The 14,735-nt window shown below is 36.9% G+C and overlaps 1 protein-coding gene and 1 pseudogene across 1 annotated transcript; both read left to right on the forward strand.

Annotated features, from left to right (window-relative positions):
* Positions 1-4,400: 4,400 nt before the first annotated feature.
* Positions 4,401-5,341, forward strand: LOC119250879 (olfactory receptor 8H3-like; annotated as a pseudogene).
* Positions 5,342-7,523: 2,182 nt separating this feature from the next.
* On the forward strand, positions 7,524-12,587 carry LOC119250880 (olfactory receptor 5F1-like). Its single transcript, XM_037518462.1, has 2 exons — positions 7,524-7,532; positions 11,883-12,587. Exons 1-2 carry the CDS (start codon positions 7,524-7,526, stop codon positions 12,585-12,587), a joined length of 714 nt encoding a protein of 237 aa, XP_037374359.1.
* The last annotated feature ends 2,148 nt before the right edge of the window (positions 12,588-14,735 follow it).

Consider the following 14,735-nt stretch of genomic DNA (forward strand, 5'->3'; position numbering starts at 1 on the left):
TGAGCCCATTCCCCAGCAGGGAGCAGAGGTAAACCAGGGAGAAGAGCAGCGGGTGCAGGAAGCCCATGGTACCCTGGGTGGGGAACTCCAGGAGGGTGAATTCTGTCACGGATGTGAGATTGGTCACCCCTGGAGCCGTCATCTGTATTGAGAATGGAGAAGGAAATAGAATTTCAAAATTCCAACATGGAATATATGTGTTATCATAATAGAGTAATAATTCAATTTATTTTCTTCTAATTACACCTTCCAGCTCCAAATGAGTCAAAAATCATCATCTACATAAACTTCATTATTCAGCCCATTTATTTCCACTTCATGTGAATGTGGCATTATTACATTTTTCACAGAAGTTCTCAATTATCCCCTACAAATCTTGCATAAATTAAAATCTCATATCTGTCAGCAAACCCGACTGACACCCCTTCCTACTGCTCCAGTCCCTCTGCTCTGGCCTCCTGTAGGCCCCAGCGTCTTTGCCCAGCACAACTCCCAGAGGTTGTCCAGGGAACAGCCCCAGAGGACACATGGCCATGCCCAGCCCCTTCCCACCCTAAAGTGCCCGTCCCTGCTCCCCAGCATAGCCCTGGTCCGGGGAGGCCCCACAGGAACGGGTGTGCAGGGAGATGGGGTGTGCGGGTCCCTGTTTTCCTGTTGCCCAGGACCAGACACTGTCCTGGAGCTGAATGATCTGGGCTCCGCGTTCCCGTGCGGCATGTCCTGACGCCTCCTCTGTCAGATTCCTCCCCCTATGGCCTCACTGCTGCCACCTGGTTTCTCCCCTCGTCTCCTCATCTCCCTGCCCCTGACTCCCCACATCTGAGAACCCAGAGACCACGTTTCCCACAGAGTCTCCTCCTGGGTCACACCCACACGTCTCTCCTGCAGGATGGGCTCGTCCACCCCGGGTCCCACCCAGCCCCTCTGTCCCCCTCAGAGTCATGCACATCTGTGGAGGGAGGAGGCCGCTCCGGAGCTGAGCCGGACGGTCTGTGCATGTGGCTGTCCCTGCCGGTCCCAGGGCCCCGGATCCCCCGGGTGCGGGTTTGGTCCTCCCCCCAGGCCCGTGTGTGAGTGGGAACGCCTGGACACGGGGCAGCCCTGCCCACTCTTCTCCCCTCCAATCTCATCCCCCCACCATGGGATGACGGATGGAAGGCCCTGGGGAGGCAGGATCTTTAGGAGAATGTGCTGCTATAGAATTATTGTACGAGACTAGAGGAACAATTTTTGCTATTGTAATGGAAACAAGAAAACAAATTCAGAAACTGCTGTTTTGTGGCCTCTGCCAAAACCTTTTCAGTGACTTAAAATAATATTTATATTGATAATATTATATTTTATATAGTTGTGTTGCTGTGTGGAGTCAGGTAAAATGTTCACATCCATATTAGACTTATTTCTACACGTGACTATCACTTCAGTGTGAAGGAAAAAAAGGTCAATATTTATCGCCTTAAAATTTATGAATATCTCACTCCCGATTGTTTCATAATATGGGGATGAACATGTGAAGTTTTCCCTTTTAAATTACTAGTGTGAATTTTAACTTCCTCTTAAGATTCTTCCTCACTGTTCCTAAATAGCTCTCATACGTGTGATATTTAACATGTGATGCACTTTCATCCCAGTGTTCTCAATGCCGAAATACATGGCTATGAACAATAATTGTCTGATAGACCATAATTAAAATATTATATGACCAAAAATATATTAAAAACCTAAGCTGCAGAAGTCCTTTAGTTGAAGAAAAGTAAAATAAAATATATTTTCCCTTTTTGAAATTCATCCCAGAAAATATGACATTGTGAAATTGAACTGTGAGTTTTACATACTAGCTTTCAGTTATAAGATGAATATTTTAACTACTGCTCCTCTGAAATGCAAAATGCATTGTGAAATGATACTTGGTTGTAAAACACGTTACCTGAAAAGAGAAAAAATAAAATTCCCTTTTGTAGGACAACAAAATGAGGTCAATTGTTCATATTGAAAAGCTGACACTTTGAAATGCAGATCAATCAAATATATATTTATAATGAATAGAAAACATTTAGTTACAAGGGGAACTTCTCCACCTTATTTGACCCACATGTCCAGTCTGTCCTGTGTCCAAAATAGGCTTGTGAGGTCACCAGAGGCTGATACCAGGGGGCGGGACAGAATGGTGGGAGACTCGGAGGCAGCCCAGCACGAGGAAACGGCTGGTGACAGGTGACCCGTCCCGCCTCCTGGATGGCGTCAGCACAGAGACATGAAGGGCAAATGGCCATGTGGAGAGATAAAGAAAGGACATCTACCTACACTGAAGGAGAGGGACCCTCCAGAAATCAGCCCTGACTTATCTTGAGCTCAGGCTTCTAGATTGAGAACATGGAGAAATAAATTGCTGTTATTTAAGCTCCCAGTATGTGGTATTTGGTTACATCACCCTAAAAAACTAATATTCTCAGACATCATATTGTGCACATGTGTTCACATGTGTGCAGGTGTACATATCAGAGTGAGTGAAGAAAGAACAGAGAATAATAGAGTTTCTCTGTATGTGTGGAAACTGCTTAGGTGGATGTGCAGTTACAATCTTTATAAGAAAATAGAAAGTGCTACAAAAATAAAGTTTTTGAACCTTTTGATTTTGAGTCAAAGACAAGGGGCTACGGTAATGGTTCACCAGTGAACTGGTGGTGGAAATTTTACAGGGAATATACATTGATACAAAAGCTATAAATAAAAAATATATAAAAAAACAAAGAGCTTAAATCTTTATTCAGTGTACTGGTCAGAGTAAAAATATACTTTGTTGATGCACCAACTGTCCTAGCTCTGGATTATATCATAATATGATCTCATAAAATACAAAAATATTTCACTGTGGAAAATAAATGATTCCATCCCTTGTTGTTTTAAAATAGATTATTTAAGTGAATATCTAGAAGCTCTTTGTTTACCTCCCCCATTAAAAATTTAGAGTTCCACAAAACAAGACAAAGACAGGCTCTTTATTACATGATTTTTAAGGGAGAAAGCAAGTGTATCCTGAAAACTTAAAAAGCTGTAATGAGTCCTTGAACTTTTGTCCTTGGAAACAGGCCAAACACTTTTCTTTGGGAATTGGTCTCACATGGATGACCCAACCTGGCATTATCACCATCCCCAATATATGAGGTACCCTGGAATCATCAGGAGGAGAGACAAGACAACTCCATCTACTATGTTCTCATAACTCTCTGATATTCTTTAAAGACATCAGCGCAGGAAAATTCCACTTGACCAAGATCTTAACAAAACTCTTTGGTCAATTGCTTTACATCATAATTTAAAAAAAAAAAATGAGTGTACAAAATTTTAAAAAGAACTTATCGAAAAGAAAACATATTATCACAGAAATTTCTGACACAAATGATTTTCATATTTTACTTCTAAGAAAAATTTAAGGTAAACAATTTGTGGACAGGTAATATTGGAAGAAGTTTTTTTTTTTTTCCCCCAACAAACTTGGTTCACAGTAAGTATTATGCTCAAAATTAGAGGGCTTTAGTTCAAGTCAAATAAATGGACACAGTCAAGGAGAGCATAACACAGATCATTTAAACCTTAGACTCTAAATGGTTCCAGTGCTTGTGGAAACAGAAACACAGAGTTAATGGAATCAGGGTAATGATCAGTGACAAAATTTCAAAAAAATAATTTTGCAGAAATTTGATTTTGAAAGGTCAGTTTAGGAAAACACTTTATCTTCTGGAACTTGTTTAACTTGTTTAACTATTATTCACTGTTCATATTAATAACTGTTCATATTAGTAAATCTAATACACTCCACTGAAGTCCTTTTAGTTTGAATTTATTGTTATTAATTTTATTAGAAAAATACAGAGTTAGAAATTATGCTTAAAGCAATACTTTCACTGTTTATTATATTAATGTTTGTTTCATGCATGTTGAATTAATTATAATGAGGAAGATGATATTTGATAATCTCTCTGCAGTCAGTCTACACTGTGGACTCACAATGTCGTAATTTAATAGCTCTGACACACACTATAGATCTTGAATCGTCTATGTACTTTACATGATCTAAAAAAATACCTAATATTAACATCTATGGTATAATATTCATATGTGAAATGTATTAGAACAGAGAAATATTTAGAAGACTGTCAGTTTCACTTCAATTGAGCAATATATCTGCATTGATTATATAATGAACAATGATCAATATATACCCATTTCTGTACTTGACAATCAAATTCAATTTTTTCATTATAAACCACTCTTTGATAAGATGCAGAAAACAATTAACAGACATAGATATGCCATATCATTCATAGAAACCTGAAACTTTTTGTTGTTACATCACCTATCAATTTTGACTTCTCAACAGGTAAAATCAGTGGTGCAAAATGCATATGTGGAATAACACAAATGTGGCTGACTTCATCCTTTGTTTACAGATACTGAAGACATCCAGCTGGTGCTCTTTATGCTGTTTCTCCTTATATACCTGGTCACTGTGTTAGGTAATGCGGGAATGATACTGATCATCTGCCTAGATACCCAGCTTCACACTCCCATGTATTTTTTCCTCTGTCACCTGTCTTTCATTGACCTCAGTTACTCATCTGTCATCACACCTAAAACCTTAGATAACTTACTAACCTCCAAAAAGAAGATTTCATATGTGAACTGTTTCACTCAAATGTATATTTTTGTCTTCTTGGTTGCTGTTGAAGGTTTTCTTCTCTCCTCCATGGCCTATGATCGCTATGTAGCCATCTGCAATCCTCTCCACTACCCAGTTGTCATGTCCACAAGACGTTGCTGGTCCCTTGTTTTTGGGTCTTATTTGGTAGGTTTCACAGACTCCTTAGTCAATGAGCTTTGCATGAGGAGATTGCAATTCTGCCACTCCAATGTAATCCATCATTTTTTCTGTGACACATCCCCAATTATAGCCTTGTCTTGCACTGAAACCCACAACACCGAACTGATGATATTCATTTTCGCTGACACGAGTCTTGTGGCATCTCTTATCACGATATCAGTGTCCTATGTGTCCATTCTCTCTACTATTCTGAAAATTAATTCCACTTCAGGAAAGAGAAAAGCCTTCTCCACATGTGCCTCTCATCTCATGGCTGTCACCATCTTTTATAGCACTATGATCTTCAGTTACTTAAGAACAAATACATCCTATTCCTTGGGAAAGGATCAGGTGGCTTCTGTGTTTTATACTATTGTGATCCCCATGCTGAATCCACTGATTTATCGTCTTCACAACAAAGAAGTGAAAAATGCTGTCCTTAGACTCCTGCAGAAGACAGATGGTTCCAGGCACTTGTAATAGTGATACTGAACATTTTTTTAAAGAAATATTTTTACTATATATCCAATATTTTTACTCTATATTGTACCTTTATATTTTTGTTATCAGGTAACATTGGTTTACATTCCTGTTTCTAAATTTAAAAAATAGGATCCTCTTTTCCAGCTGTTTTCACATTGTTATTCCACCACCAAAACACCTATAGTCCACCCCCATGGAACATGTGCTCCCTCCCATATGTGTTTGCCCCCCTCTTAGTTCTTGCCCCTCTGAATGCCTCAGTTCCATAGTCAGGTTTTTTTTTTTTTTTTTTTTTTTTATAGAGGCATGCTTTATTTATTTGTTTGCTGGTTTCTTTGTTTGTTTTGTTTATACATGCACTGGGTACAGTCAGAAGCGCGGGAGGGCGAGAGAATTCACCAGAGCCAGAGCGGGGAGCAGAGCAGGCAGAAGGACCGAAGTACACTGCTGAGGGGAGCAGCGGGCGGCAGGAGAGGTCTGCGCGCCATGTGGGACCCTCCTCCAGTGGCCGGGGAGCAGCCGGGGATCGAACCGGCGCCGCAGAGGCCGCGCGCAGCTTCGCAACCCAGCGCTCAACCGCTGCGCCACCGGGGAGGCCCCATAGTCAGGTTTTAAGGGCTAGGTTTTGAACTTTGCCGTCTGACCTTTTGTCTTGTTTGTCAGTATTACAAAGCTAAATGTCACCACTGAGTATTTGTTTAATTCATTCTGACATTTCTTTTGGCATAATTCCAATCATTATGCTAAGCTTTGGAGCTACTCTTTACTTTCTATACTATACAACATTTCCTTCAGTTCTGACTAAAAACTATGGACTTCTTTTATTTACTTGTGTTTCTGTTGATTTATTGTCACTTGTCCAGATATAATCTTGGACATTTCCATGAATAAGTCTTTATAAATCCATATTGTCATGGATATCACAAAATAGTTCTAATAATTATTGTCTCAATTTAAGGACAACTGATGCACAAACTAAGAAAAGAGAGTTGTCATCTTTTAAACTATAGCATACCAATACCATCGCATAGTCCATAAATTTGTTATGGAAAAGCACTCCATTGTTAGCTCAATACATACAGCTTCAGCAGTCACTGATTCTATTATATTCAAGAAATATAGTAGAGTGACTATGAGCACTTCTTTAGACCAGAAACTTAGTATTTTGACTCTAGATCTGCTTCCTTTTAGCTATATAATATTTAGTAAGCCACTCACACTTAGAACCTCAGTTTCTGAAACTGTACAAGAGAAATAATAATCCCAGGCTTGTAGTGTTTTATAAAGTTTAAACCAGATGATGAATGTAAAAGTTATAAGGCATTTCTAATAAATAGTGTCCATTATTACAAGAAGATTTACATTTATGTAATATTTTCAATATGCAATGCTTTTTTCTTAAGAATATACCCTGGTGTTTTATGAATTAATATTGATTATTTTTTTAGATGAGCACACAAACAACTAAAAAAGAAAATCTCAATGCTTCACAAATTTGGATTTATTAGGGCAGATGTTGATATTGGAGAAGGCATAGAACATTGAAAAAATAGAAGGAAAGGTTCGTGTGCATATATATTGAATGTATTAGTAAAATGTCTGGTGTCTCCTATGTATTTTTTTGCAGCTTTCTGATACTGCGAGTTTAAACTTTGTTAATTCCTTTGTCATTGAAACACTGGGAGATGAATGTGTGGACTTAGATAGAATGTTGTGGAATTGAAGCACTGTAAGGCCATCAATTTAAAGTGCTGCATTCAATAAAATCACTTTGGTTTCAACCTGCTGAACATTTAAAGTCTATCTTTCTGTGACATGTTAATAGCTTCAGTCCCCTTAACTTGTTGAAATTCCTTAAATTTTTAAAACCTTGGTTTTTAAGTTTTGTTATATATTTTGCAAGTAAATTTTTGAAGTTAATGCTTCACTCACATGTTTTCCATTTTTAGTGGAGTAAAGTTGTAGAGCTAAGAATTGACAATCAAGTCAAAATATGTGGTCACCAGTAAAGTTTATCAGGAGAGTGATTGGTTTTCCATCATTTTAATATTTTTCTATAAAAAAACTAGAAAGGAGCTGACCAAACTAAAGAAATACAAACCCTAGAAATATGACTGAAGAACTGAGGTTACTACAGTGGGAGAAAAGATGGGCGTGGAGGCAGAGATGGGAGGAGGCAATGATCAAGGTAGGGGGGCTTAGATGGCATGGGTGGGGTTTTAATTTTAACCTATTCCCCCAAATCCCCTGCAGTGCTATAATTCAATGTTACCCAATAAAAAAATAAACAAGTAATTAAAATAATAAAAATTATCTTCATAATCTCTAATTGTTTTTAATTTCCTCGCAAAACTCCAGCTTTAGAGAAATTCATTCTTTTTTTTTTTTTTTATAGAGGCATGTTTTATTTATTTATTTATTATTTGTTTGTTTGTTTGTTTGTTTATACATGCACTGGGTACAGTCAGAAGCACGGGAGTGTGAGAGAATTCACCAGAGCCAGAGCAGGTAGCAGAGCAGGGAGCAGAGCAGGCAGAAGGACCGAAGCACACTCCTGAGGGGAGCAGCGGGCGGCAGGAGAGGTCTGCGCGCCATGTGGGACCCTCCTCCCGTGGCCGGGGAGCAGCTGGGGATCGGGATCAAACCGGTGCTGCAGAGGCCTCGAACCGGCGCTGCAGAGGCCTCGGGCAGCTTCGCAACCCAGTGCTCAACCGCTGCGCCACCGGGGAGGCCCGAGAAATTAATTCTTTAAGGTTCTTTAAATTTATTTTAGAACTTTTTTAAAATTGAAAGTTGTTTAAGAAGATCATTTTTCTTTGGTCCAATTATTGGATATTTTTTGTCCTTCACACTGCTATTATGTTTACTAGAGGGATTGTTTCCATTCACCCAATAATGTTGCAAATGCATGCTTGTATTAATAAAATATGTATTTCTCCCAGTAAATTATTTTGTGTTTATATGTAATTGGCTTGAGTCATCACGGGCACTTCTTTTAGGAAGAAGCACGTTGATATTCATCTTTACATTGCATTAAGTTATTTTAATATTTCTGTTACTTCAATATTTCTTAATAGTTTAACTAATAAAAGTAATACTATAATTACTTTTAATATTTATGTTATTCTAATATTTCTATCAATACCATTAATATTATTGTAACTTATTTTTGCTTTGCTACAAATGATATCCAGATTTTACATTTATAGCTATTGCTATTTACTTATATTTGCAAACAGATATAAATATTTGAGAAGGATTTAATGTTCAGTAATTTGCATTTTTGGATCATCTCTATCTTGTTTATGCAATGTATCATTCATATAAATGTAAATACAGATATTTTGTGGCTTTTTATGAACTATTCATTCACCTTGCTTTTATTTATGTCTATTTCTATGATGAGTCAATGTGTCCTGTTTGTTGATGTTTGCAAAGATGATCAAGAAATTCCACATTTTGTTCTTAACACTTACATTTAAGCAATGCTTGATTAAGACAATGCTATTCTGTTTATAATGTTGCATAGAAAACATTTATATAAAGTTATTGCATATGTGTAACATGATCAATGGCAATATAAGTTTCTGCATTTCTGCTATAATTTCCCTGTTATATTATTTTTTTTTCATTTTTTTTATTTTTATATTCCCCATACAATTGCAACCCCCTATTTTGACCCCAACCCTCCTTTCCCCGCACCCCCCAAATTGTGTCTCTCATTCATAGTTGTTTGTTGATTTTGATTTTTTTTCTTTCTTATATTTATTCTTTTTCCTGGTCCCTTATTTAGGTTTTCTAGATTCCTGTTATGAGTGAGACCATCCGGTATTTTTCTTTTTCTTTCCGGCTTGTTTTGCTGAGCATGATCCCTTCCAGTGCCATCCATGTTGCTGCAAATTGCATGTGTTTATTTTTTTTGAATGCTGAGTAATAATCCATTGTGTATATATACCACATCTTCTTGAGCCAGTCATCTCTTTTTGGGCATTTGGTTTGTTTCCAAAGCTTAGCTATTGTAAGTAGTGCTGCTATAAGCATAGGGGTGCAGGTGATCTTAGGAATTAATATTTCTGTGTCCTTTGGGTAAATACCTAGGAGTGGAATTGCTGGATCATATGGAAGCTCTATCTTTAGTAGGTTGAGGAATCTCCACACAGGTTTCCATAGTGGTTGGTCCAGTTTGCACTCCCACCAACAGTGCAGGAGAGTTCGTTTCTTTCCACATCCTCACCAACATTTTTTGTTGTTAGTTTTTTTTTTAATATGTGCCATTCTCACTGGTGTAAGATGGTATCTCATTGTAGTTTTGATTTGCATTTCCCTGATTGCAAGTGATGTTGAACATTTTTTTTTGGTATATTAATATTTATCATACTTTGTGTGAGATGTGATTTGTTATAATTTAAAACATAGTATTCTAGTTTTCAGTACCATGCCAAACTGATATTAATTATAATGTAATAATGAATTATATGAACAGCTGTGTTTTTAAATTGATATATAAGATCAGTAATGATATATTTTGCTGAGCACTTATGATGTCCCACAATACTCTAAGGACCTAAGAAGTACTTTAACATACTTTATCTTCATTAGGAGACTCAGATAGCTAGTATCAATACAAATGTTAATCGCACTAATGGACAAACTTTTTTTTTTTTTTTTGCTCAGCAAATTCTTTGGGTCTTTTTTTTATTTGCTCAGATTGATTCTGGAATTTTCATTTATTCTCACATGCTTCATAGCCAATCCATCAGTATATTATATTGATTCTAAAGACAGACTATCTTTGGAGTCTGACTGTTTCTCAACACTTTCTATGCTGCCACCCTAGAGAAGGAAACACCTTTTCCATCAGAAGTATTGCTCCAGCACCCTGGCTTGTGTCCCCACTTTGGATTACTCTGTATATTGAGGAGACTTTTTGGGCACCATCAAGGGGGTCTTCACAAAATAAAAATAGTAACAAAAACACTCATAATGATAATGACAGTAATAACCATGGAAAGAAGTTAGGAAGACCACTTCTCGTTAACTTTGAAGGATTCGTTCTTGCAGTGTAAATACCATCTGTTGGAAGCAGGGATAGATATGCACATAGTAGGGTGCTTTCTATTCCTTGGTTCTTGGACTGAGGAATGAGGAGTGGGCTCCCCTGCAAGAGCGTCAGAGTGTGGAAGGGTAAAATGAAGCACAGGCAAAGCTGAGTTATCAGGAGACCCACAGAGATGGGCTGGGGTTCAGTTGCTGAAAGAGACAAATCTATTAGCCTGTTGTAGCTTATCTGTGAATAAAGCTTGTCTATTGTCATTCTTGAATTAAGTGTAATTTTGATAAATGCCAATGCCCAGTTTGTATATTCCCTGAAAAATAAGGAATGGATTTTCTGTCCATAATCTGAATAAGAAAATAAAAGGAGAGGATGTGAATCCTCAGATACCTGCATGATGATGACTCAGGAATTTGGACACATTATCTGTCCCTGAATGACAGGCTGTATTTAGATTGTTGTCAAAGCATAAATCTGAGGAGGGACCAGGGTGTCAATGACTTTATGGAAAATAGTATGGAATATGCAACCTGTGGTTTTGCTCTCAATTACATGGTAGCTGCCAAGCTAAGTCAAATGCAATCATTATAAAGTAAATGTTACCTGCAACTATGGGAGTCTATTAAATATGAATCATATGGATATGACAGTGAATACTAGGCATTTAAATATATGTGATTTGTATGTAAACATGTTTATATACAATAACTATGTATGTGTATTATGTAAACATATATTTATACACCAATATTCATACATTAAAGACTTAAGTCCTGGTACTTCAGTACATAACTTTAATGATAGGATTTTGTGCAGGTAATTAACTTAAAATCAGTTCTTAAGAGTACATGTTAATCCAATGGGACTGGTATCATGAGAAGAAAGAATCACAGCAGAGAACATGGAGAGAAATAGCCATGTGAAGAGACAAACAGAAGATGTCTACCTGCAAGGGAAGGAGGGGGGCCTCACCAGAAAACAGTCCTGACTTCATCTTGAGCTCAGGCTCCTAGATGCAGAACAGTGAGAAATAAATCACTGTTGTTTAAGCTCCCTATCTGTGGTATTTGGTTACAGCAAATCTAACAAATTAACACTCTCAATATCAGTGTATATGTGCACATGTGTTCATATGTGTGTGTATCAGAGTGAATCAGAATGAGCAGAGGATTGTAGAGTTTTCCTGTATGTGTGGAAACTGCTTAGGTGGAGGTTTGGTACAATCATTACATGAAAATGTCTACCAATAATAAAAAGACACTACAAAGGAGAAGTTTTTCTTTAATCTTTTTGATTTTGATACCAGGAGCACAATTCTTTATTTGTTTAAGTGTGATGGTCAGAGTGAAAAATACACTTTGTTGATGCACCAAACCTCCATACACTGAAAAAATTCACTGTGAAAACTGAGCATTACATCCATAATGGTTTCAAAAGAGAGTAAATAGGGTTGATTCTAGAAATCATTTTTTTTACATCCCAAAGATGCTGGCTGATTTATTATCAGAGAAGAAAACCATCTCTTTCGCTGGCTGCTTTCTGCAGATGTACTTCTTTATCGCCTTGGCCACCACTGAGTGCATCCTTTTTGGGCTGATGGCTTATGACCAGTATGTGGCTATTTGCAACCCCCTTCTGTACTCCTTGACCATGACACCAGCTGTCTGTCTTAAGATGGCAGCAGGGGCTTTCGCAGCAGGACTGCTAAACTCCATGGTTAACACAAGCTACGTGAGCACCTTGCCATTCTGCAATTCCAATGTCATCCACCACTTCTTCTGTGACAGTCCTCCACTTTTCAAGCTCTCCTGTTCTGACACATGCCTGAACGAAAGCATCTATTCCATTTTTGCTGGAGTGAATATGGTTGGGGCTCTGTTGGTAATTCTCACTCCCTACTCTTATATTCTGTTTTCCATCTTCCGGATGCATTCAGGGGAAGGAAGACACAAAGTACTCTCCACATGTGCCTCTCACCTGACAGCTATAATCCTGTTCTATTCCACCTCCATCTACACTTACCTGAGACCCAGCACCAGCTACTCCCTGAATCGGGACAAAGTGGCTTCTGTGTTCTACACGGTGGTGATCCCCATGTTGAATCCGCTCATCTACAGCCTCAGGAACAAGGAAGTAAAAAAGGCTTTGTGGAGTGTGATGACGAGGAAAAGGAGACCTTCATTTCTCTGATTAGATCATTTTCTGAATTAAAGACTTCTGAAGGTTGATTCAAATCTACAGTTTTTTATTACATTTTTCTAAGTAATCAATTCTTTAATATTTTTGTATAATCGATGAAATAGGTATAAATTACCAAGCTTATATAATAACATGGAGCTTTTATGTAATCATTCTATATCTTCTTTGGACCCTCAAAATATGACTTATTTGAACCCTCAAAATAGGACTTACTTGCAATGAAATCTTGATTAGAGGAGGAAAAGTTACTATTTAGAAACAAAAATCGCCATATCACTTGAAACTACCCATATATTGATAGAATGTATGTAATTGTCCATTTATTGTGTTTGTGAAGAGTTATTATAGGGTCGATTGTAAAAAAGGCAGATCAACTTCAATGGATGAATTCTACACATATGTAAAAATAGACTCATGAATTTCTTCCATATAGAAATTTATCAATTGCCAATAAAATTCAATTCAACAAATCTTAATGTTAAAGCTAAGCATTATTATTATTATGGGGGTAGACAGGGAATCAGCATTGTAGAATTCTGAAGGAAATGGGGTGCATGGGGTTGCTAAGGTGACAGACACATTTTTTTTTTGAAGGAAAGGCCCCATGTTATTTCCCTTCCCATTTCCATGGATGTTGCATCTGATGAACTGTAATGCTCATGTCATCTGTGATGTGACTTACCTGATTTTATGGCTTATCACAAGACCATCCATCTCAACCATCCAGTGCCTTCACTGGACCACCTGAGTGACCTGGGCCACATGGACATTCATGAGACATTGGTGATGTCTATGCACCTGAGAACCATGCTTTCTTCCCATAGGACCATGATGATTACCTGACCCACAGGCCCTGCTGCCAATGGTAAGTTCTGAGAGATGTTTCTACTTCATTGAGTAACTTCCTTCATTTTTCTGCACCATCTACCTGCTCATTGACTGACTGCTGTCCCCATCTCTTCTGTGTATTTGATGGAATCATATGTCCTCAGATGTTTCATAAATTAATATGACTACTACATTTCTTCCATTAACTACTTTAATTTCCAATAAAACTTAAGAATATAAACAATATTTAGATGAGAAAATGTTATTATAAGCTTATTTTTTAGACATTTTAAGTCATGGTCTCTGCTTTGTCATTTAGTTCTACATTGAATTCATCTCCTTTACAAAACCTACAAATATTTTCAGCTTTGGGAGCTATTGTCACTAATGATGTTGTTTTTTTTAATACTCGTGAAACATGGACTTCCTAATAAGTTTTGTATATTTAAAGCTATTTTTATTTTTAAAAGTATATTAATCATATGTTCTTGCTTACAGCTCATAGCATTTTTATCTTTATTTAACTCAAAAGAAAATTAAATTGAAAAATTGAAACTCCTAAATATTATATTGAGTGTGAAATTGTTATTCTATTCTTTCTTTAGAAGCTGAAAATATTAAAAACAATGTTTTATTTACCTTTTTGCTATCTATCTCTATTGCTTTTAACTTTTAATTTCCCCATGTTTTTATTTCACTTGAATATTTAATGTTACCATATTATCCCCCCAAAAAAAACCCATATCAATCAGTTTTGCTCTATTCAATGGCTTCTGAGCAATTTATTAAAATAAGTGAAGGTAAGAAATAAAAGGAAGATTTGAATGTATGCCTTTAGGTTGTGTTTTGATCAATATTTTCATCAGTTATTTGTCAAATAGAAAATGTCAAAGAGGTAATGCCTCAATCATCAGGTTTATGGGAAAAAGATTAAATTTTCCATTGATGTGATACTATATATCTGTAGAAGAGAAATATACAATGATGTTTGTTGTAAATATGTAGCTTCAGTGGAATGTATAGCTTTATTGAAACAGTTTTGAATCAGCTTAATTGAAACATGTATAATACATGCCAAATACAAATGTGGCATGAGAAAGCAGAATTTGTCACTAAAGTTAGATATAATTTATGACTTTGGCTTAGAAATTGGTATGTACTCTCTTTAATTTCATTTTATTATAATCCTATTGTGAAAATATTTTAATATTCACATACTATCCCTACATCTAAGAAGAGTCATTGGAACATTTCAACCACTTAACACGAACTATGTCAAAAACTCTGGAGTTTCTAAACTGGGGTCCAAAT

This window comes from Talpa occidentalis, unplaced genomic scaffold (genome assembly GCF_014898055.3).
Source record: "Talpa occidentalis isolate TD23 unplaced genomic scaffold, MPIMG_talOcc4v2.1 talOcc4.18, whole genome shotgun sequence".
Lineage (NCBI taxonomy): Eukaryota > Metazoa > Chordata > Mammalia > Eulipotyphla > Talpidae > Talpa > Talpa occidentalis.